This window comes from Strigops habroptila, chromosome 1 (assembly GCF_004027225.2).
Source record: "Strigops habroptila isolate Jane chromosome 1, bStrHab1.2.pri, whole genome shotgun sequence".
NCBI classification, from domain to species: domain Eukaryota; kingdom Metazoa; phylum Chordata; class Aves; order Psittaciformes; family Psittacidae; genus Strigops; species Strigops habroptila.
The window spans coordinates 46461409-46483196 of NC_044277.2; the positions used below are offsets into that span (position 1 = coordinate 46461409).

At 41.1% G+C, this 21788-nt stretch overlaps 1 protein-coding gene across 3 annotated transcripts; it reads left to right on the plus strand.

The window, feature by feature from the left end:
• The first annotated feature begins 3761 nt into the window (after window positions 1–3761).
• AQP4 (aquaporin 4) lies at window positions 3762–13201 on the plus strand. 3 transcript variants are annotated; one of them, XM_030486300.1, is made up of 5 exons: window positions 3762–4119; window positions 8113–8527; window positions 9448–9612; window positions 9982–10062; window positions 12624–13201. In XM_030486300.1, exons 1-5 carry the CDS (start codon window positions 4088–4090, stop codon window positions 12900–12902), a joined length of 972 nt encoding a protein of 323 aa, XP_030342160.1. In that variant the 5' UTR covers window positions 3762–4087; the 3' UTR covers window positions 12903–13201. The 3 variants fall into 3 exon arrangements, with proteins under 3 accessions (XP_030342160.1, XP_030342170.1, XP_030342179.1); XM_030486310.1 differs by having other exon boundaries at window positions 3822–4006; XM_030486319.1 differs by having other exon boundaries at window positions 3822–4004; window positions 8110–8527.
• The last annotated feature ends 8587 nt before the right edge of the window (window positions 13202–21788 follow it).

Sequence of the window (21788 nt, forward strand, 5' to 3'; positions counted from 1 at the left end):
TAGGGAAGGAGAGTAAAACTAAACCCGCTGGAGCTTGGCCAGCAGCAATGTCAAATCTCTTGACTGATTTCCCAGGGAATTCTTGCTCTAAATGTCAGGAGAACATAGCCCTGCAGCCAAACCTGGACCACGCTGATAGCAGGGCGTGACAAAATGAATGACCTAAGTAATAAGATTACAGCATAGGAAAATTAAAACTTCAGAAATGTGCAAAGATCACATTTCAGTAAGCGGTGTTTTATGTAAGATCCTTTTAGTAGACAAAGCTTAACCCAAACTTATAAAACATAAATTGGTGAAGGGAGGGGGATTTATTAGTGGCAACAGAATGAATCTTTCAATCAGCCAGAAAAGAAAGTCTGAGAGTTTCTGCAAGCGTCAACAGTTTCTGAAAGGCTTATAGCCCACTCTTGTCGACAGGAGCCAAGGAAGGTCAAAGGAATTTAGTCTCCTAGGAGTCTGCAGTACTCTGAAAACAGCAACTAAGTCCCTCCATCACTCAGGCACTTCTGAAAATCCTCCTGGAGCCTCTCCTGCCAACAGCAGCAGGCGTTCCTTTTGCCATGGTTGCCTGCAGCCACTTGTGCTTCTGGGGCTGGCAGGAGCCTAAACAGCTTTGGGATTTTTGATCCTCCATCAGCTGTAGCTGAAGCTGGCTGATGGGTTCAAGACCTGGTGGAAAGGGCAGGAATATCCAGAGAAAGAGGGAGGAAGAGAGCAAACGCATGCATGTAAGCCTCATTGGTTTTGGAAACTGAAAGCCTGAAGTGGTGCTGAGAGAGGAGCAGAGCAAGCTGAGAAGCTTAGCAACAGCAGCGTAAGGGAGAACAGTCCAGATCTGCTGGGTACAAGTGGAAAAGGAGGCACTGGGAAAACACACAGTGCTTCTAAATTATGTCCTTTTTTTTTAATTTTGATTTTTTTTTCCTCTGCTTCAGTCTTGTCTAACAAACCCCGCAGTCTGACAGAGTTGACCAGGGTAGATAACCATGAGACTTGCCATAGAAGCAAAGGGACACTTCCCACACCATTATTCAGTGAGGTGACAGAATCTACTGCAGGGAGTTTTTCTGCCTCTTGCCCTCATATTGTTTTAACTGGAATTAGCTGCTTGCACATTCCTCTCCGCCTTTGGCAGTGTGCCCTCTCCTCCATAACAGACCAAACTGAATTCTCAGATCCAACACGCTTCAACTGTCTGGGAAGTCCTAGTTCAGAACGAGGATGTGTCTTACGTGTTGCAGCATCATCTTACCATGGCTTGTGTTCCTACAGAGATCTTTAATTCATGATGCCCTAAAAATTACTGTAGAAACTAAGATTTAATGTTCAGTGAAGGAGAAGCAGAGGGACAGGGAGACTCCACTACACATACCCACATTGTCTGCCCTTCCCCAGCATGATTGTGCTTTAATACCATTTTTAAATTTTTCATATATATTCTTTTGTAAGTTATTTCTTTAACTGTGTTGAGCACAGCAGCAGAAGAAATATTTCAACCTTGCACAGAAGTCCAAAATGAGTTAACCCAGGTTTTGCAAAGATCAAAACATATAATTAAAAAAAAAAAACCTTATGTGTTTCCAACTCCCAAAATTGACAAATTTATCCCTGGACAAACTGGGGCAGCTTTCCTCTGGTTTTCAGTGCCATCTCAAGGGCTGTCTTCCTTGCCTTCTTTGTTTTCAACAGAATATAGTCTGTTTGTTTGATCAAAGCTGGCACAGTGCAGTTTGCTGCAGGTTTGTGCCTGAAGCATTGCCTTTCTCTGTTTATGTGGCCACAACCTTTGTCTAATCCTCCAGAAGATCTATCACAATAAGAATGGTAGCAGTGACAGAAGCTATTAATGTTCTGGCTTCTCCATGTGGCAGTGATCTGCTCTACGGACCAAAAAGAGCAGATATATGCAATCTGCAAGAAAAGGAAAAGCAATTATTAGCTTTGCTAAGTGAATTTTGTTTGTGAACAAACTATCGAGCTGCAGCAGCAGAGTCCACAAAGCACCAAAGAATAAGTGTGTTGTCAGGGCAAAGCTACAAAAGCAAACTCAGCCCTGATTTGAAAGAGCCAGCTCCAAAACTGGAAAGAAATTTGAGGTTTATATAGGCACCTTTCGTAGTTTTTAGAAAAACAGAGGAAAGGATTTGTGTGGCAGAGGTAGCTGTGGCATAAAAGGTTGAAATAATCAGATAATGACATTGCAAAATGCAGGTGGGAAAAGATGTGGCACATTCAAGCCACATCAAGGGAAGCCACAGGTGTTTGAAACAGAGCACTGAAAATAAGCTTTTTATACAGTAGTAGCAGAAGGGAAAAAAGGAATGGGGTAAAAAAATATTATGCAGAGGAACATCCTAACTGAAATCCTTTCATTGCAAGGAACTCCTCCTGCAGCCTTGATGGACGAAGTTGGTCTGTGAGTATATGAAGGATTCAATGGGTTTATGTGTCAATAAGACAGTGTTAGGACTTGAAGTCTCTGGATTCACTGTAGCAGGTTGTGAAGGGCATAGATGGAAAAACAAATGCACCAGCTGAAAGAACAGAGCTGTGTAATGATGACTGCACCTCCTGTGAATGTCAGTTGGTATCCTTTATGACATGACTTTAGCGGAAGAGCAGGCAAACGTTAGAGAAACACCTACTTTTGCACTTTATGATCACCTGCATTTAGCACAAACTGTGATTGGAAAGTATTTAACACATGGGCATGACTTTTGTTATTGCTGTGTGTACAAATTTGTCTAGGGCATCTTGAACTGATAGTTATACATTATACTTGTTTTTCCCTGGTGTAAATTATTACCCACAATCCCTTACAAAGCAAGGCCTTTTGTCCATGGTTTCCATGGCCAAAGTAGTTCTTCAGATCTTGCACTGTTTTCTAATGGTCAGAAGGATTATATGGTACAGTCTGTCCTGTACAGGCTGCCTGACCATTATGACAAACTTTGATTCTTTCTCTGTTGCTGCATGAATGCACAGCAGTAGATGTAGTTTCTCTGTGTGTGCTATTTTAACCTCATTTAACACTCGAACATGTCCCTTACAATGTTTTTGTATAACTTATGCAAAGATTCTTTTACTGCATGCAAAGGTCTAAGCCATTGGGGAGGGGGAAAATCTAGATACTTTGTTCCATTTTCACCCCTGTCTTCTTCAAGTGACCGTTTCTATGCATTGTCTAACAAAATAATTGTGCCTGGAAATTTGGGCAACTTTGCTTTTTTCTTTTTATGTGAAGGGCTGTTTTTTCATTGGATTGTTTTGGTGCTGCAGGGTCATAGAATCATAGAACCACAGAATGGCTTGGGTTGGAAGGGACCTTAAAGATCATTCAGTTCCAACCCCTTGCCACAGGCAGGGGCACCTTCCACTAGACCAGATTACTCAAAGCCCCATCCAACCTGTCCTTGAAGACTGCCAGGGGTGGGGCAGCCACAGCTTTTCTGGGCAACTTGTTCCAGTGCCTCACTACCCTCACAGTTAAAGAACTTCTTCCTAATATCTAATCTAAATCTACCCTATTTCAGTTTCAAGCCATTACTCCCTGTCCTATCACTACATGCCCTTGTAAAAAGTCTCTCTCAATGTGGCGACCATCTGAATTTCCTGTGTAATTTCAACAGTTTTCAGTGGCCTCCATCAGCTTTCCTCACTAGGCGAAACTTTGTTGAATTTAGCAGCTTCCAACAAATAGAACCACTTTGTCTCTTCTGTAACCAGTAGAGTTCTAGTAAGGTCCTAATAGGCATTTTAGATGAATAAAGCTCCCTGGCTGCAGAGTTGTTTAGACCTTTTTTTTTCCTTCACACACAGTGCGTGGCAGAGAAAAAAGTGAGAAACCTGGGAATGCTTCCCCGTGCTGCAGAAGCACAGTGGGCTCGCTTCGGGCTTCTTTTAAGCCCCTGAATCAGTCTGCATACCCACATGATCGCAGATGACCCGCGGCTGGGGCTGCGGCAGCAGTTTCTAAGGCAGCCTTGGCCCGCCCGAGCAGCAGGTAGGGGAGGGCCGCATGGTCGGGAGCGGTGCCACCCCCGCCCCGCGCCCCGAGCCGCGCACCCGCGCCCTCCGGTGAGGCATGAGCGACGGGGCGGCTGGTCCGCGCCGCGGGTGAGTGCGCGGCCCTCCGCGGGGCTCTGGGGGAGGAAGGAGGGAACGCAGGCAGCGGGGCAGGCACCCAAAACCGAAGATGAGTTTATGGGAAAGCTTCGGGAGAGGGGAGCGGGATGCACGGCTGCGGGAGGGACCTTCTGCGCGCCCGGTTTCGCTGTCCGGTCCCGGGAAGAGCGCGCTGCCGGGACCGCTTTGCCCCGGCGTTTTGCACCCAGAGATGGCTCCCAGGGTACCGGGCTCCCCCTCCCCGAAGGCACCGCCGGAGCTTTTCGGTCGTCCTTGGAGTCCTTCGTCCGTGAAGCGGGGCAGAGGGTTGTAAATATCTCTGGTTTTCCACACCCTAAAACTTTGTGTTATTCGCTACTTGCGGTTCTGTGATGGACAGACGTGTGTGCAAAAAGTCCAGCACCTGCACCACCAAAAAACTGCAGTAACATGCTCCCAAGGCTCCCACGACCTGTAGATACCCACGGCAGTCACCCATTCAACATCATATTGGAAAATGAGGCATAATGGTTATAAGCAAGTTCTGCGATAGTGTATTTATTTTGCAACTGTAGCTTGTCCCTCTTCTCCCCCCAAGCTGGCAAGCTAGTGCTCAATGTCCATTTGAGCTACAGCTGGCTGTGCCAGCACAGGTCGGGGCATATGTGAATTTGCTGTGGAGATGCCACTGTAAATAGCTGCCGCACACTCAAACCTTCAGTGTGAAAGTAGTGTCATGTGGAGTGGCTGGCTGCAAGCCACCGTCCAGGCTGTTTGCTCCACTCCTTGAAATGATACCAGTTAGAAAAGGAAGATTTTTTAGAATACCATTTGACTTTTTTGCTGAAGACTTTTTTATTACTTATATTGTTAGGGCTTTGAGGTCATAATCACGCCTGCAGCCCTGATGGCACCCTGACCTGTAAAAACCCACCTTGCATCCAATCGGACACAATCCGCTGTGTAATTTTTTAGTCTAGACCAGAGAATTTCAAGTGTGGCCACATGTGAAATTGATGTGTGACCATAACATGGAAGTGTCTTTCTGGTTTTCTGTTGTATTTAAGGCAAAGAAATTGTTTTGCAACTTCGATTGCAAATCTTAGTTGCTGGAAAGTCCCATTTTGGTTGCAGACGTGGCACAGCCATCACCCTCTTTCCGTCTCAAGCCTTTAAATTGACTGCATGCTAAAATACTGGATATTGGTGTTGATTTCTGAATTGCTGATAGCCTTTGGATGTAAGTGAAAACCTGGACTCAGGGCTCAAACGCAACTATTAAGCTTTTATTAACCTTTGTAGAGGGGGTTGCTGTGGGGAAGAAAGGTGTGCACTTAGAAAGAAAAATTTGGCCATGACATCTGTGTATTTTGCTGGGTGTTGAAATCTTGGAAAAGCAGGCTGCTTCGGAGAAACATGTGTGCATTAAAAATAGATGTTTAGATCATTAACTGTCAAAGTATGGCTGAGGGTGTAGTTCTGCCATTTTGATTTTTTTTTTTCCATGTAGTATGCTGTTTTAGAAGAACAGAAATTTTCTTTATGTTGGTGAGCAAGATTCTGTGTTTGAGTTATGCTTTTGGCTTGCATGCAGCAGTTTTGCACTTTCAGGGCTGTAAATAATATTGTCTGAATTCATTGGACATCATCTCAGCTGGGTAAACAGTGTGAGATCTACTCTTTATTAGTGGTAGTCTCCTGCTAGACAAGCCCATCAGCAGTTCAGCAGGTATGATCTTCTGGGTCCTCCGTCCCTCTCGTACATGTGTGTGCACATGCACACACACACTCACTCTTAATGTGTTCTTTCATGATGTTCCATAACTAAAGGGAAGCTAACTCAAATTATAATACCAAATAGAAAAACCCTTTTCTGTCCAATTCTATGGGATGAAGGGGTGTAAGTAATTTGCAGATCTCACTCTTCTCTGTGTACAGAAGGAGATGGCCAGGCACACTCAAAGAAGTCAAGAGCCACCATGTGCCTCTATCTCGTGCTCCAAAAACCTACATTCCCTCCATAGAGCCCTTGCTGGTTGGGAATTTTGCAGAAGTCTGTAATATAACTCCAGAGCTTGCATTTTGCTTAGCAAGTGAATGCTTAGGTAAATCCAGGTTGTTGTGCGACTGAGCTGGGGCTGAAAGGGTAGATGAGTGCTGTTTCCCTTGTGCATCCAGGTTTCTTTTCCGTGGGCTTCAGGATGCACTTCATCCCTATATAAAATGTTCACTTGGGGTATGCCCTGGGAAAATGAGCTTTTCTCAGTATGGATATAGCACCTGTGTCTTAGGCCACTAAAATTATTAGTGAGGAAGTAGTAAGGGTGTGAGAGGTAAGCCTTTAGGTTTCAGTGAGAATCTGGGCATAGAATTCAAAGGTAAGGATGACCAAATACCTGTGAGCTTCAGCATTGGGAAGGCAATGATTTTGGAGCCATTTTGAACAAAAAGTCTAGTCTACATAGTTGGTCATTAACTGACTGTTAATATAAGATCTTACAAAAACATCTTTCTGTTTGTCTCGAGTTTGACCCAAGATCAAAAGATTTTGGGGGTGATTTTATTGTCTTTTGAGGTTCTAGCTTCAATTCTTCTCTAGGAAAGCAAGTCCTGCTCAAGTCTCTCAGATTACTTCACAAGCACTTTGCAACAGCCATTTGTAGGAGAGAATGTAATTCTTGTTCTCATCTGAGAGTCTAGAGAGCTGAGACAGAGTTCAAATGACCTAATAATGACAAAATACTCAGTAAATTAGCATAAGAAATGAGACAGGAAAAAAAATCACTTGCTTCAGTCACAGGATTAAATTGCCTTTCCCTAACTCAGTGCAACTGTTAAGAAATTCATGGGCCATTCCTCTTGCAATAACTTGAAAAGGGCAGACATGCCTTTTGTGCTTCTTTCTTATCTAAGTGGTATTAAATATGCATTTTAGCTCAGTTACCTTAGATAACTGAGCATAAAATCATCTATCTTCCATTTGAAATTCAGTTCCCAAATGTAGCAGCTGAATATTCTTTCCTTTGTTTTCTACTTTTTGGAGGGGTTGGAGGTTTTTTGCTTTTGTTTTTAGAGAAGAATCTTGTTAGCATTCCTTAGAAACTCATTAAAATACTTCCCTTTTGGCTTATTCTCCTAATTTATTAATACCACAAATAACTTTTCTTTGGTGACCCACTTTCATAGGTATCTGAACATCTAGCAAAATTGTAACGCGTCAGGAAGGCAGTGTAGACTAACAAATAGCATCTCCAGACAGAGAGGAAAATCAAGACTCTTCTTTCTTTGCCACATAGAGTTCTAAACACCACACATACAGAAAATACTGCGCTATTCCACAGCTTGGCACCCTCAGCCCAAAGGAAAACGCGTTATTGATTACATGATTGATTTCAAGGCCAGAATTTAGGATTGCATCTATTCTCCTGGCTGTATTCAATTTTTACCCTACATCCACAGTGAAGAAAATGTTCTTTGCATAAATATAAACTGAAATACCAGTCTGTGTAAGTGTTCGAACAAATAGACTTTCTCTTATAGCTCGCAGGACAACCTCCCAACACCACACTGTTATCAAAAGCATTAGGGTTTGGTTAAGATACTGCTTTTTATTGAATTATTGTACCTGCTTTGTGAAAAGTACAGATTTGCGTAGAAAAAGAGGATACCCACTCATTTAATGAGCATGATAGTTAGCAGGCCACTGGAAGTGGTACGGCTGCACAGCCTCTAAGTCAGGCAGAGGTCAACTATTGTAGAAGAATATACTTATTTTAATACTCACTTATTTCAAAAGATAGAGAGGTTGTTTTTGTGTGAACTGAAGCTGCAGACACTCAGTGGTCACATTCTAAGGGCAGTCTGCGCCAGGAGTGCAGTCTGTGGTTGTCCCAGCCTAAGGATGCTCAACATGTTCTCTCCGAAAGCTGGCTGGATAGCAACCCTTAACAGGAGCACGTAAGGCTTATTTGCTGACTCCTGATGAAGCTTTGTTTTCCTTTTCAGTAAGTGTGGTCGTCTCTGCAAGTGTGAGAGCATCATGGTGGCATTTAAGGGGGTCTGGACTCAGCCCTTCTGGAAAGCCGTTTCAGCAGAATTTTTGGCCATGCTCATTTTTGTCCTCCTCAGCCTCGGCTCCACGATCAACTGGGGTGGAGCAGAGAAGCCCCTGCCTGTAGACATGGTCCTTATCTCCCTCTGCTTTGGACTCAGCATTGCAACCATGGTGCAGTGCTTTGGACACATCAGTGGAGGCCACATTAACCCTGCTGTGACAGTGGCAATGGTCTGCACAAGGAAGATCAGCCTTGCCAAGTCCGTCTTCTACATTCTTGCCCAGTGTCTGGGGGCCATCGTAGGCGCAGGCATCCTTTACCTCATCACACCACCAAGCGTGGTAGGAGGCCTGGGAGTCACTGCGGTAATCACTTCTCTGACTCGTAAACTAGACTAGCTTAGAGCCTAAGAAAATGCAATCAGTGTCATGCAGAATAAAGAGAGCTCAAGTAGAGCTTTTGAGAGTTTGCTGGTTTATTTACAACATCTAGACAGGGCTTAAATCTCTCCTTAGGATGGGTTTATGCAGCATAATATCTTTAGCTGTTCTTTTTATAGAAGTTCTCTTTCCTAGAACTTCCCCAAATCTGATGACAGCAGGTAATGTTAATTTACATACAAAATTTAAATAATATATGCATGAAATGCCTTTTTTTTTTTTAATGGGCTGGGGAGGGGGAAATTAATTCTATGCCATTATGATGGGGATTGAAAAACCATCAATTTAAAATGACATACTTTTGAAAGAGATTGTGGCTTAGATTTCAGCTTTGTTCTAAACTAATAAGGAATGCCATCAGTAAGCCCTGTTGCAGGACTTATTAAAAATGCACTTGAGCCACACACTGCTTAATTTTTAATTGAAATTTAAATTAATTAAGTCAGGGCTAATTAATGAACTTATAATTGAATAGTAAATTACAGTGCTCCCAAGAAAAAAATGGTGAAGAGGAAGTGCAGCATTTGCAAATCCCTGTGTAAAAATAAACTATACTTCTGCAATCTAACTTTGAAGTTCTTTTTGGATGTTACTGTTGAGCCTTCTGTTCTCTGTCCAGAAGTAATTTTCCATGGCTCACAAAATAAAAACAATAAAACAATTTAAAAAAACGTATTAAGGGGGGAAAGGGATGGGATGACATGTACCTTTAGAAGTTCATTGGTGTGTTTCACTCTGCACCATTAGAAATACCTTTAATTGAAATACAATTAATGTACATGGTGGCTTTTTTATTTACAATATCACCTTTTCTTCATTTCTGGTGTTTCTTTCCCCTCTTCCAGGTACATGGAGATCTTTCCGCTGGCCATGGACTCCTGGTGGAGTTGATAATTACATTCCAGCTGGTTTTTACTATTTTTGCCAGCTGTGATTCAAAACGAAGTGATGTCACTGGTTCAGTAGCTTTAGCAATTGGATTTTCTGTTGCAATTGGACATTTATTTGCTGTAAGTTAATGGCTTCTCTTTAAAAAAACAGACCTATTTTCTCTTTATGACTACTGCAGAAGTTAATGCAAACTTCTGTGGCCTTTATAGATGCTATAGCTATATAGCTGCTATATTCTTTATGGATCCACACCAAAACCATTTAGAGTAGCGTGGGGGTCTCCTTGGGTAGGGTATTGCATCAGAACTTTTCTGCCTCTTTACGTAATGACTTTGTTAATTTTGTGATAAGACTTATGAGAGTGACAATACCCAATGTCAAGATGAGAAGCCAAACAAACCAAGGTTTCCCATAGTACAAGGACTGACAGAAATTGAATAGCTCCCTTCAAGACTTTAATAATAGGTGACATTTTGTCTCTGCTTTAGATCAATTACACCGGTGCCAGTATGAACCCTGCCCGATCATTTGGACCCGCTGTCATCATGGGGAAATGGGAAAACCAATGGGTAACTTTGCTTTCATGATTACTTCGCTACAGCGACAGCTGTCAGGATTTTCCATACGTCATTTGCTCTTAGTTACCTATCCCAGTACGCCCCATAGAGACCATCCCTGAGGAAGACAGGTGCTGACCTGCCACAAGTTTAGGTGTAATTATGCTCCTCGCCTAGGACTGCAATGCAGTATGCAGCACATTGGAACAGCATCTTGCTATTCAGGGGCCATTTTGTGGCAGTAGTAGCTGGGGTAGAAAGGAAATCATATCAAAAATTCAAAACACAAAAAAAAGCAATCCAGGGAGAGACTGAAAGAATTGAACTATTAGAAAGAAAAATTCTCTGAGGCAGATTGCAACCCCCCCAGTCACACTGGTGGGAAGTTATGGAAGTAGTTCTGTTGGCTTCACGTTTCACCTGGTTCTGCAGCAAACTGGGGCAGACACATAAAATGAGAGCAGGGACCCTCTGCGATCTGCTTCCCAGGGGACAAGCTGTCTCAGCAAATGCTTGCAGTGAGAGATGAAGGGGTTGCAGTCTGGTCTTTGCAGACCAGGCCAGATGTTACCTGCTTCAATTTGAAACCATCAGCTTAACTAGGAGTATTTGTGGAGGAAACTATTTGATAAACAGATTCTAAATGATGCAGTGATTTTCTATAGCATCCCACTATTAAACTTATTAAAATCCAATTCACATATTCACATTTTATAAGGGAGAGATGGATTGCAGCTCAGCCTCACCTAGTTATACACAGGGAAAGCACTTCTAGGGGCACTTTCAGTACTAACTGTAAGAGCTGTATATTACAGTGCATGTATGGATTTCCTTGATTTTTAAAGTATGAAGCCCACATTACTCCCACTGCAGCTAATAACAGAAATAGCGTTGTCTTCAGGCCCTAAGGCTTCAATTCTGCAAACACGATACCATGTGTAACTTTGTTCCCAAGAGTTATCCTATTGAGGCAGATTTCCCCAGTTATCAGTGAAGGGATTGTTCATATGAAACACTGCTGTAGTTTTTCACAAGATTAATTATCCATACTCTGAGGGAGCCTGTAATTTATAACTAAAGCTATAAACAATAAACAAATGTACCATGGAGAAACTTGTAGGAGAAGCTTAGGTAGTGTCCTGGCCACTTGGAAAGATGGCCATTTCTCCTCCTCCAGAGCAGTGACATTAGCATGCCATTGACAGAAGCTTCTGCACCTACTGCATGTCATGCTGAAATAGATAGGTACCCTACAAAGTTGTGTATGTCAGTTGTATTTGCTTATTCAGATTATCTAATCAGGCAGCTGACTGCCTGTTGGATTCTGTGGGATTAGAAGCCAAATTTGGATTTTTTAGGAAATGTAGGTCTGAAATACTGAACTAGATCTGTGTATATACTAGGAAAGGTTGTTTCCTTAAAAGTTCATTGTCACCTTGAGTGAAAATGCATAAAGAAAATCACTTTTCTACATTGGTGTTTATTCTGCGTGTCATCTTGCAAACAGTCCATACATGCTGTCTACAGCTGTCAATGAGTGACTAAAATTTAGAGGAGGCCTCTTAGAAAGGGATGGATCAATAAAACTTGACAAAACGATTTATCTTTGAAGATCTGGGCCTGCTTCTCGATCATCTTACCCTGCTAGTTTGAAAGCAAAGCTATGCCAGACCAACTATATGTTGTATGTGACTACAGAGCTTTATTTGACAAGTCACACATGATCCAACTAGGCTCTGTGGGCTTTCTTTATCTCAAGAAATGTTACAGCTATCATTGATCCAAATAAGGATAATGAAGGACCTGTACTTTTGTTTTACTGGACAAGGTTTAAAGAGGGGAAAAAAGCTACTTTCTATTAACAGGAAAAGGTAGGGCAGCCAGAAAGGATGCCTGTGTGTCTATCCATGGGAGGTGTCCATAGTTTCACTGCCACTCAGCCGGTCTGCCCCAGAACTTTGGTAACCAGGCATGTAGACTGAAACCTTTTTCAGACATCAGAGAAGTAGTAACTGTACCTCACTGACATGTCAGCATAAGTCCCTCTTCTCCTCTAATCTGTGGGGTCCACTGCCTGGTGATTCCCTAAACTCTGGCATGAGAAGAATTTTTAGGGAAGAGCCGCACCGAGGATGTGACTGGATTTAAACTGACTAGGAAGTACTTCTGAAGGGGGTGAAATGAGACAGAGAGACTGGGAGGAAGCAGAAAAAAATAATTACCTAGGACTAATGGCAGTAACTGTCTAAGAGACTGCCTTTTGACCAACTTCATATGTGATTTTACAGCAATCACTTAATTGCTGAGCTCCAGGTCACCATCTGTAGTACCTATGGTAGTTAAACTTCTCTGCCTCATAAACTGATACGATGGCAGATAGTCCCCTGGTTCATGAAAGCCAGGGGACTATGTGACCATGCAATTCTGGAGAGTTGGGTTTAGCATTTGGGCCAGGGCATTTTGCAGAAAATTTTCTGGGTGAAGTCTGTAGTGACATGCTTTTCTCTTGAGACCCTGGCTTCTTTATTTGCTCTAGAGCCTAATGCCTGTCTTTTTCCTGCCTCTTTTTGCAGGTATATTGGGTGGGACCAATAATAGGAGCAGTCCTTGCTGGTGCTCTTTATGAGTATGTCTATTGCCCAGATGTTGAACTCAAGCGCCATTTTAAAGATGTCTTCAGTAAGGCTACCCAGCCATCCAAAGGAAAGTACATTGAGGTGGATGATAACAGGAGCCATGTAGAGACCGATGACCTGATCCTGAAGCCTGGCATAGTTCATGTGATTGATATCGACAGGGGTGAGGACAAGAAGGGAAGAGATGCGTCCAGTGAGGTGTTGTCTTCTGTATGACTAGCAAGAAGCACTGAAAACAGAGAGCAGCCTCCAAGCACATCCACAGATATCCTTCCACCTATTAAAGAAACAGATCTCCTCTAGACTGAGCATCTGCCATTCCTGAAAAGGTATGGTGTGGGCAGCTGAATGGTAGTGGTGTCACCAAACCATGCTCCTGCTCAGTTGGAAGATTAGGACTTTGTATAATTAGGATTCCCCATCGATTATTCCAAATTAAGAATTGTTCCTAGTGTTTCCTTTTCCTTCTTTCTGGAGCAACCCCAAAGTAAAAAAAAAAAAAAAAGAAAAAAAAGTGGAAAATACATGGAAGCATGCTTCTTTAATAAATCAGTCAATAATGAGATAAAGATAGAGATGTTCAACATTCAGATTGACAGTTAAGACATATCAGGAAATGCCTATAGACACGAAGACCTACTTATCAGATTGTTCTTCTGACACTTAATTGGCTGTTGTCAGCTCTGATTAGAACATCTCATCCATTAAGCATTCTCTGTGAGGTTCAGGGACAGCAGCAACAGTATTTAAGAGTTTCATCCACAGTCAAGCAAAGGAGTATTGTTTCCACTCATGTACATCACTACCTACCTCTGAAAAAATGGTACTTTAATACATTTTAAAAAAAAATCTATCACCCCTTCAAATTTCACTCACTGTGATTTGCAATATTAATATATTCCCTTCATCCCTTTGAGAGTAAATTCACTGAAATTGAATGTTAAAGTCTACTGTAATAAGGCTGCAAAGCATTTGACTGTACTTTATGCTCCTTCTTGTCATTGTCTATCTGGCAAACCATTCTCCTGGGGTTTGACTATTGGCCATTTAGTGTTAGTAGACTGTCAAGGCCATGCAAAGAATATAAAGGCTTTCCTGTTACTTAATAACTCAAATAAAAGATATCAGAAGAAAAGAAGGCATATCTGTTTTCAGTGCACTTGTTCAAACACACATTTCTGTGCTAATTTGTGTAAACTAAAGGTTTAAATTACTTACCTATTTTCTTACAAGATGGTTGGAGATACAGTTTTTTTAATTTATTAGTAATGTAGAGGGTTTTGAACTTTTAACTGTATTGAAACACTGATTGGGAAATATTTTTTTATAACAGATGATAAAAATAAGACTCCTTCTGGCTTTTTGTTGTAACTGATGCCTAACTATTTGAATGGGATCCATGCTTGTTACGGTGTTCATATAGTCTTAATTACACCTCTGGCAAAGGTTTCTTTGTTGTTAGGAAAAGATGCAAGCACTTGCAGGGGTTTTTAGGGGTAAAGGGACATGAAATATGTTCTGTAAACAGTCCTTCCCTTATAGAAGTATTTTGACAGACATAATCACCCCAGCAGAACATTTCTGTAAAGCTGTTACTGACTTACTGCTTTTGTTTCTGAGCAGTGGCTTTGAGTTTTACAATATGCAGCTGAAGAGCAGTCAGGAGCATGGTATTGTTACTGTAATTATATAGTTTTTATTTTGAAATTGGAAAGGTACTCCTGCCTATTTAGCAATAAGAGGGGAGAAAATCATTATTCCTGACTGTGGGCTGTAATAGACTTGTCTGTTCTTTGACACGTTCTGCATGCAATCTTTATTACAGGGAATTAGATGTTTCTAATGAGATAATAAACCACTGTTACACTCAAATCTGTGCACTGTAATCCAAGGGCAATTCTACTGTCCCAACTTGCAGCACTGTATAGTCGCAGCATGTCCTGCCATACTCATTTGGCTTTTTTTTTTTTTTTCCTTTTTTTTTTTACCCTTCAAATATTGTAGTTATTAAGGGGGCACAGATTAAACTTTTTGCATAGCTTAAACAGGTAAAGTAAGGAACAATGCACGTACCACTGGTGGATTTTTAAGCAAAGGTTTGCATTTTTGTATTTAAAGATACTCCTTAGAAGTTATTAATTTGTGAATTTTGCATGGTACTGTGTTATTTAAATAAGAAGCTGTGATTTGTTCTATGCTTAAGGGTCCTTTACACAAATGGCTTGATGCATATTTTCCTCACCAGCCTGATTCTGCTGCTGAGGTGAGCATAACACGAGCATAGCACCAGCCACCTCATTTAGGAAGATATCTTTCCTTGAAACACTTTGTATTAATGAAGTGTGGCAAACACTCAGAACCAGTCCCAGGAGACCTCACTCAGAGAGTATCAGGGATAAGATACTGAGGCTTCTGGAAAGATTAGGGAAAATAAGGAACGCTAAAATAGAGACCACTAGACAGTGAAGGATGTTGCCATGCCATTGGATGTTACTGGGAAAGCAAAATATGGAAGGTCTGCTCCTGCTCTCATAGTCTGAGACTCATGGAGGAGTTTTTCATTGACTACAATGGAAATGATAATGAGATTTTGAGGGGCCCCAGTGGCTTCTGTCATGCACTTCACTATGTATTTTTTCCAAAATCCGTGTCTTTCAGCAAGATACTGAATTCTGGAAGGAGCTGTGTTCGACTTGAGTTTTATGACCCACCCTAAAGTAAATCCTTAGAGTGGCCATCATGACAGATGGTGTTGCCCCACTCCAACAGATCACCGTTCATGTAAGGGAGCATCATCCTTCAGTATCACTTAGGTCTTCATTTAACTTTGACCTGCAGGGATATGTGCTTCTCTAAGTTGTTTTGCAGTGGTATCATCACTGTACAATAGTCACATTTGCTTAAAAAACAGACTAGCATAACGTTTTTATGTATCAAAAGTCTTTTGCTTTAATATGATTTTAAGAGACGTATTTTAATGCTGCTTGAGTGTTCTAAAGACATGCAGCTGTAAATTGCACCTCATAACATAACTTAGTGTTCTCTTGGTATTGTATTTCTTGGTTGGGGTGGGAAATGGTAAATATCTTTTGTTTGTGATGGTGGATGGATATCAATGAAGTCTGCCAGGCATGTCAGCATTCTGGGGTACTAAAAAATCAGTGGAAGAGTCTTGTACTCCTCCATAATGGCATGATTGTTTCCAATGCTATATTTGTACTTTAACAAACACATTCAAAATATTTAATCACTGGATTTCAGAAAAGAAAGATTGGAAGCTAAAGGTGGTTACGCTGAGGTATACAAATACCTTTAGGGTTGTGTGAACTCTGAGAGTTCATCAGCCAAATTCAAAGTATTGTCAGGAAAAAAAAAAAAAGGAAAAGAAAAAATTAACCCTGAAGCATTTGAGTTGTCATCATAACCCTTTTCCTATTGTAGTAGCTGGGAGCTGTGTCTTTCATTCATTCAGTGGAAGCAGGAGTGAGATTCATCTCATGTACTGCTTAGGCTTGTCACGTGTATTTGCATATGAGCTTTTCAAAATGTGCTTTGTTTCTGATTATTAATAAGTGTCAGAGTATCTGCTTAGAAAGCCTTCAAATTTCTACCTTTCTAATGCTTGGTGGCAGAGCAGTTGCTGCTGTGCTCTGCAGCATTTTATCTGCAGTCTGTGTAACACATTCAGGATATAATACACCATCCAGTATTTTTAATCTCAATAAAATATGGGAGAATCTACACTGTGAACCTTTCTTTCCATGGTGAGAGATGAAAACACCATACGCAATTTTTTTTGTATCTCAAATCAACCTGTGTGTAACGGAGTTTCTCAATGACTTAGTAAATAGACAAGATGCAAATATAGACTGAACTGTTTATTACCAACTTATATGATCTAAACAGTACTGTTGCAGTCTGTAATTTAGGACAAATGAGGTAAAGCAAACTATGTACATGGATTTTTCCACAGGACTGCTCATTGAAATGCTTAGTCACCATGATATCAGAACTAATGTTATAGTACTTAAAATTTCCATGTCTAATATTTGCAATAACCTACTGAAAAATACACTATGAAATAATACATGATTATCTAGTTCCCACTTGTATTCTACATCTCACACTACTGTTGCAAATAAATTTCTGTTAAAAAAAAAAAAAGGCATCATGTGATCATTGGAAACATTTAATGATCTTAAAGCTCAGGACTGAAATACAAGGAAAAAGCCCAGTCCAGCCAATAGAACACGTCTAACAGGAGTCTGGAAGTGTGTGCAACTAAAAGTGTGTGCAACTAAGAATGAATGATTTATTGCTGAAAAATATTTGTCAGTGAAGAGAGGTTGATTGTGAAAGAGATTTAATATCTTTATGGCAATGAGCTAAACTAGCTAGAGCAAAAACTTTCCTGGTATATGTACATCACTGATTTTGTCAGATGGTTTTAAAACTCATAGGACTAGTGAAGAGCTAAGATTTTGAAAATACTGGTACTTCAGACTTCTTTCGCTAAAGCACAGCTTGTGAGACCAAGCTCCCGTGAGCTACTTCATCAATGGAAATTGGGTCCTGTGGCAATTACATTTCTGGTTGTGTGGCACCTTGCTTGGAATGCAAAGTTTAGCTCTTAAGACACATATGACATTCCTGGAGTTAAACTAGGATCCTGACAATGATTAATTGTCCTGGTTTTGGCTGGGATAGAGTTAATTTTTTTCCTAGTAGTTGGTGCAGTGCTGTGTTTTGGCTTTAGTCTGAGAACAATGCTGATAACACACCGATGGTTTAGTTGTTGTTCAGTAGTGCTCACCCTGATGAAAGACTTTTCAGTCTTTCATGCTCTGCCAGTGAGGAGTAGCACAAGAAGCCCAGAGGGAGCAGAAACAGGACACCTGACCCAAACCAGCCAAAGGGGTATTCCATATCACAGAACGTCATGCCCAGTATATAAACCGGGGGGAGTTACCCAGAAGAGACCGATCGCTGCTTGGATCAGGCTGGGTATTGGTCAACAGGTGGTGAGCAATTGTATTGTGTATCACTTGTGTTTACTGTTGGTTTTTCTTTGCCCATTTAGTTTTATGTTCTCTCCTCTAGTTATTTCCCTTATCATTATTATTATTAGTAGTAATAGTATATTGTACTTTATTTTAGTTATTAAACTGTTCTTATCTCAACCCGCAGGGTCTTATCTCAACCTCATTGGTACTTTGTTGCCAGCTGGATTTAAACAATGACGTCAATATGAAAACCCATCACCTAGGATAGCATCTAATCAGCAAGAAGGGCTGAGAGCAGACTCACACCAGAAAGTCACCCCTCACAGTGGTTTGGCTCTTCGCTTTCAGCTTCTTCATATCCAAGCTCCAGAGGCATCTCTCAAGATGCTTAGTGGGGGGTGTTGCCTCTGTGCATGGCATATAACTTGCTACACACATGGTCCGTACCTTGATGAAACAAGTTCCTGTGGGAATTTTGGCAGAACTGGTAAAATTATTTTGGGGTAACAATTACATAAGGCAGGAGTGACTTTAATATTTTAATACACTCAGGAATCACAAAGAGGAATCTAGCTGTCTGAAGAGTTAGAAAGACAAACAAGGAGTGATGTAGCTGCCTGCAGGGTTAAGAGGAAAAAGGGTCCTGTGAAGAACAGGAAAGCAGCAGTGCAAGCAAAGGAGATCTTTGTAATGTACCTCTTACTCAGTGGTTACTGGCACTGTGGTGTCACTTATGGGATTAAAACATGGTCCCTGTTGTATGAGGACATGCACGTAGGCTTGTGGATCACATGTGAGCCATCGAATGGGAGAGGCTGAGCCATACTGGGTGAGTGATACCCTTACTCTAAACTTCTCTGGCAACTATGGCTTCAGCAGCGACAACTACAATCAGCAACTGTGGCCCAGTCATCTACTTCAAAAGAGAACTCAGAGTGTAGATATTCCCAATATCGGCATCCTTTTAAATCCTCCTTTAGCTTTAGACTCCTTATCTCTTGCAGATTGTGGTGTATTGCAAACGTTATAAGCTGCTTTGTTTATATCAGACTGATAACTGTTATCTTGGCTCTTAATTTCTTTTGACCTTTCTTGCCTCATTAGAAAAGCAATCCTTACAAGTACAAAGTCTGTGGCATAATCTGTCTTAAAAAGCTATCACAAGGTTCTTTTGAAAAGTGAAAAGAGCTTACATTATTTGTCTCTCACCTTGCCATGTGGGTAGGGAGAGGTAGAGGCTATCTGCACGTGTGGCTGGCAAACAGAGTTCCTAACTGCTCTTCTCCACTCACACCCAGCAGTGACCTTCCTATGATGTTTCATCCCTACCTCCTTTTTCATATGAATTTTCATTAAAAGCTCTGGAATTCACAGTATGCCTAAAAGTTTGTACTAATAGACTATGTGTGTACACATGTGTGCAAAAGGTGCACAGAGATGCATAACTCTGCACAGCCATTGCATTTACTTCTTCCCAGCAGTGGACAAGATCAGTGGGAAAAACCATGAGAGATCAGCTGCCATTTGAGACTGCTGCATGCTCCACTGGGATCCTAATGACTTGGTCATTTATTTCCACTTATTTCTGAGCCATATGGCTTTCAGCTTGTCTCCTACTGCCATGCAGCAGATTGGGTTCTGCTGCTCTTCCTCACGAGGTTCATTTGCCATAAGGCTTTCCCCTTCACCACCCCGAAGACGTCTAAAAAATGGTTTTACCTTACACATTTTGGAACCTTCTAGCATGAGAAACATTTCACCATTATCCCACCCTACCTTAGGTTTTGCTCCATTTATTCTGTGGGGATTTTTTGCTTTACTTTGGAACTGCAAATCTCAGGGCATTGGATATTCATTCATTTTTCCTCAAAAAAATTCCTTTGATAATTCAGTGATATCTCCACTATTCTGTTCCAGTGCTTGATTATTTCCATTTGCATGGTATCTCAGTGCCTAGCTGCCTGGTGGTCCCATCTTCAGATAGGAATGCATGCTTGTTTTGTTTAGCTGTATTCCCTGCCTTTCCAGCCAAATGTGTTCATCAGAGCTGGAATGAGATGGCTTAGTCTCTAGAGCCTCCTCCTCTGAGCTTCTTCAAGATGCTACTGCCACTTCGGACTTGAGGCCACTTTCTCTAGGCATCTCATCTCATCTCATCTGCGTTGGTTTGCCGGAGCTGTGGAGTACACAGTCTAAATCCTGTCTTAGCTTCACAGAAGAGATTAAATTGGTTTGCACCAGCCAAACCCAGTCTTAGACAATTGTGGTAGAGTAAACAATGTCCCAGCAAAGAAGTAATCAATTTTGAAAAGATGGCATTTCAGCTTGTGGCAAGTCCCTGGGCTTTGATTTGCAAGAAAACTGGAACAACGGTTGATTGGCCCTGTAAGTTCTGAACATATGCACATGAATATCCAGTAAGAAAAAGCCTAATGCTTCATGATTAAAGATGACAAGAGTAGGGACAAAATGAACTCTGGAGATCAGGAAGATATACGTAGATGCTGGACTCTGCTGCTGTTTGCCCACAGGTATTGCTCTAGAGAAACAGCTGCACAGCATCTTCTCAGAGCTGAGTCAGACCAGCTGTACAGGGTAAGATGCACACAAACACAAATGTTTCATACACAAGGCTTTTGTTTTTCCTCTCTCCTTCCACAGCTGCCCAACATACTTCAGATTTACTGGAGGCAAACATTGCTAGGGCAGAAGCTTCTCTAGCCTCAAGACTAAAATGTGAGAATGAAGCTTTGTGTCGTCCAACCTTTTAGCTTTGAAAAAGCCCAGCAAACACCATGGAGGGAGCTTTAACAAAGGAGGTCAAAAAGTCCATCTGGATCCATCTGCATCCTAATCATTCCTAGAGCTACCCTTAGAGAAACAATTCATACGTTAATTTATCACTGCGTAAATAAAATATCCCCCAACTTCATTTACCACAAGCGTTTCTGAGTTCAAATAAATATCCTTTGGTTGAACGCAGCTGAAGAGCATCTAAGGTTTATATATAGCAGCTATTGCTATTGTGCCTGAGTGGTGAGGAAAAGGTCAAAGCAAAATAATTTTATTCACTCCCAGTTGGAAGAATTGCTTTGTGTGTTTGTTGGGAGGGAGCATGTTGGTCTTTTTTCTTCTTACAGAGCTCTATTTCTTTCAGGTTGCCCACAATTTATTTTATCTTTTCTGAGGTTGAATCCTCAAACATTTTATGGAAGTAGAATAATTCGTTTTCTTATCTAGCAAAGTCACTATCCTTTTTTTTAACTTTGTCAAAGAATGTCATCTGAGGATGCTTTAACTTTTCTGGATCTTTGATATCTTTGCTCTGCAGGATCTGATGTCACTCTCCATCACATGGTCTCCATTTGTCTATATTTTTTGCCTAGACAGCTGTCCCTTCAATGAATGTGGGACCCTATGGCAACTGCTGAGGTTTTTACAGCGAAGCTCTAAGCATCTGAATTTCTGAATCAGGTTCTTCATTTTCACTTCAGATGGCATTTTTCATAATAAACACACAGTTTCCATGAACTTTATTTCATGATGGACCTAATTTTTTCTGCAGAGTCCAGACCTTTTTTATTCATTTTCTCAGCATTTTGCTAATTATTTAGAATTTACCATTTAGATCTCCATATTTGAGACAATTGCCTAAATAACGTTTGTGTTTCTCATATTCTCTTCCATTTGTTTCTCATTTTCAGTGTCTGAGGGGCCAGAGTTGATGAGGAGGCAAGCTGAGGGCAGGCAAAGAAGGGGGCGAACACTTGACAAATCAAGAAATGACCTGTGTTGCTCTGGGCTGCTCCAGAGACATCTCCTGTAGTGCCATGCAAACAGAGTTCTTACCCCCACCTCCAAGAAAGGATGTGGTAGAAGGATCTAAGTAATAATAAGCTTTCCAATTCTCAGAAGGAAATCCTATAGCTAAAGCAGCTTTCAAATACTGAGTCCTGAGGAAATAAAGTTGTTTTTACTATTACACTTATATATGCCTATATATATGTAGTTTTAAAATTTGCATTATATATATGTATATAATATAGATATATATATTTATACATTCTTTTACATATATATACACACATGTATGTACATG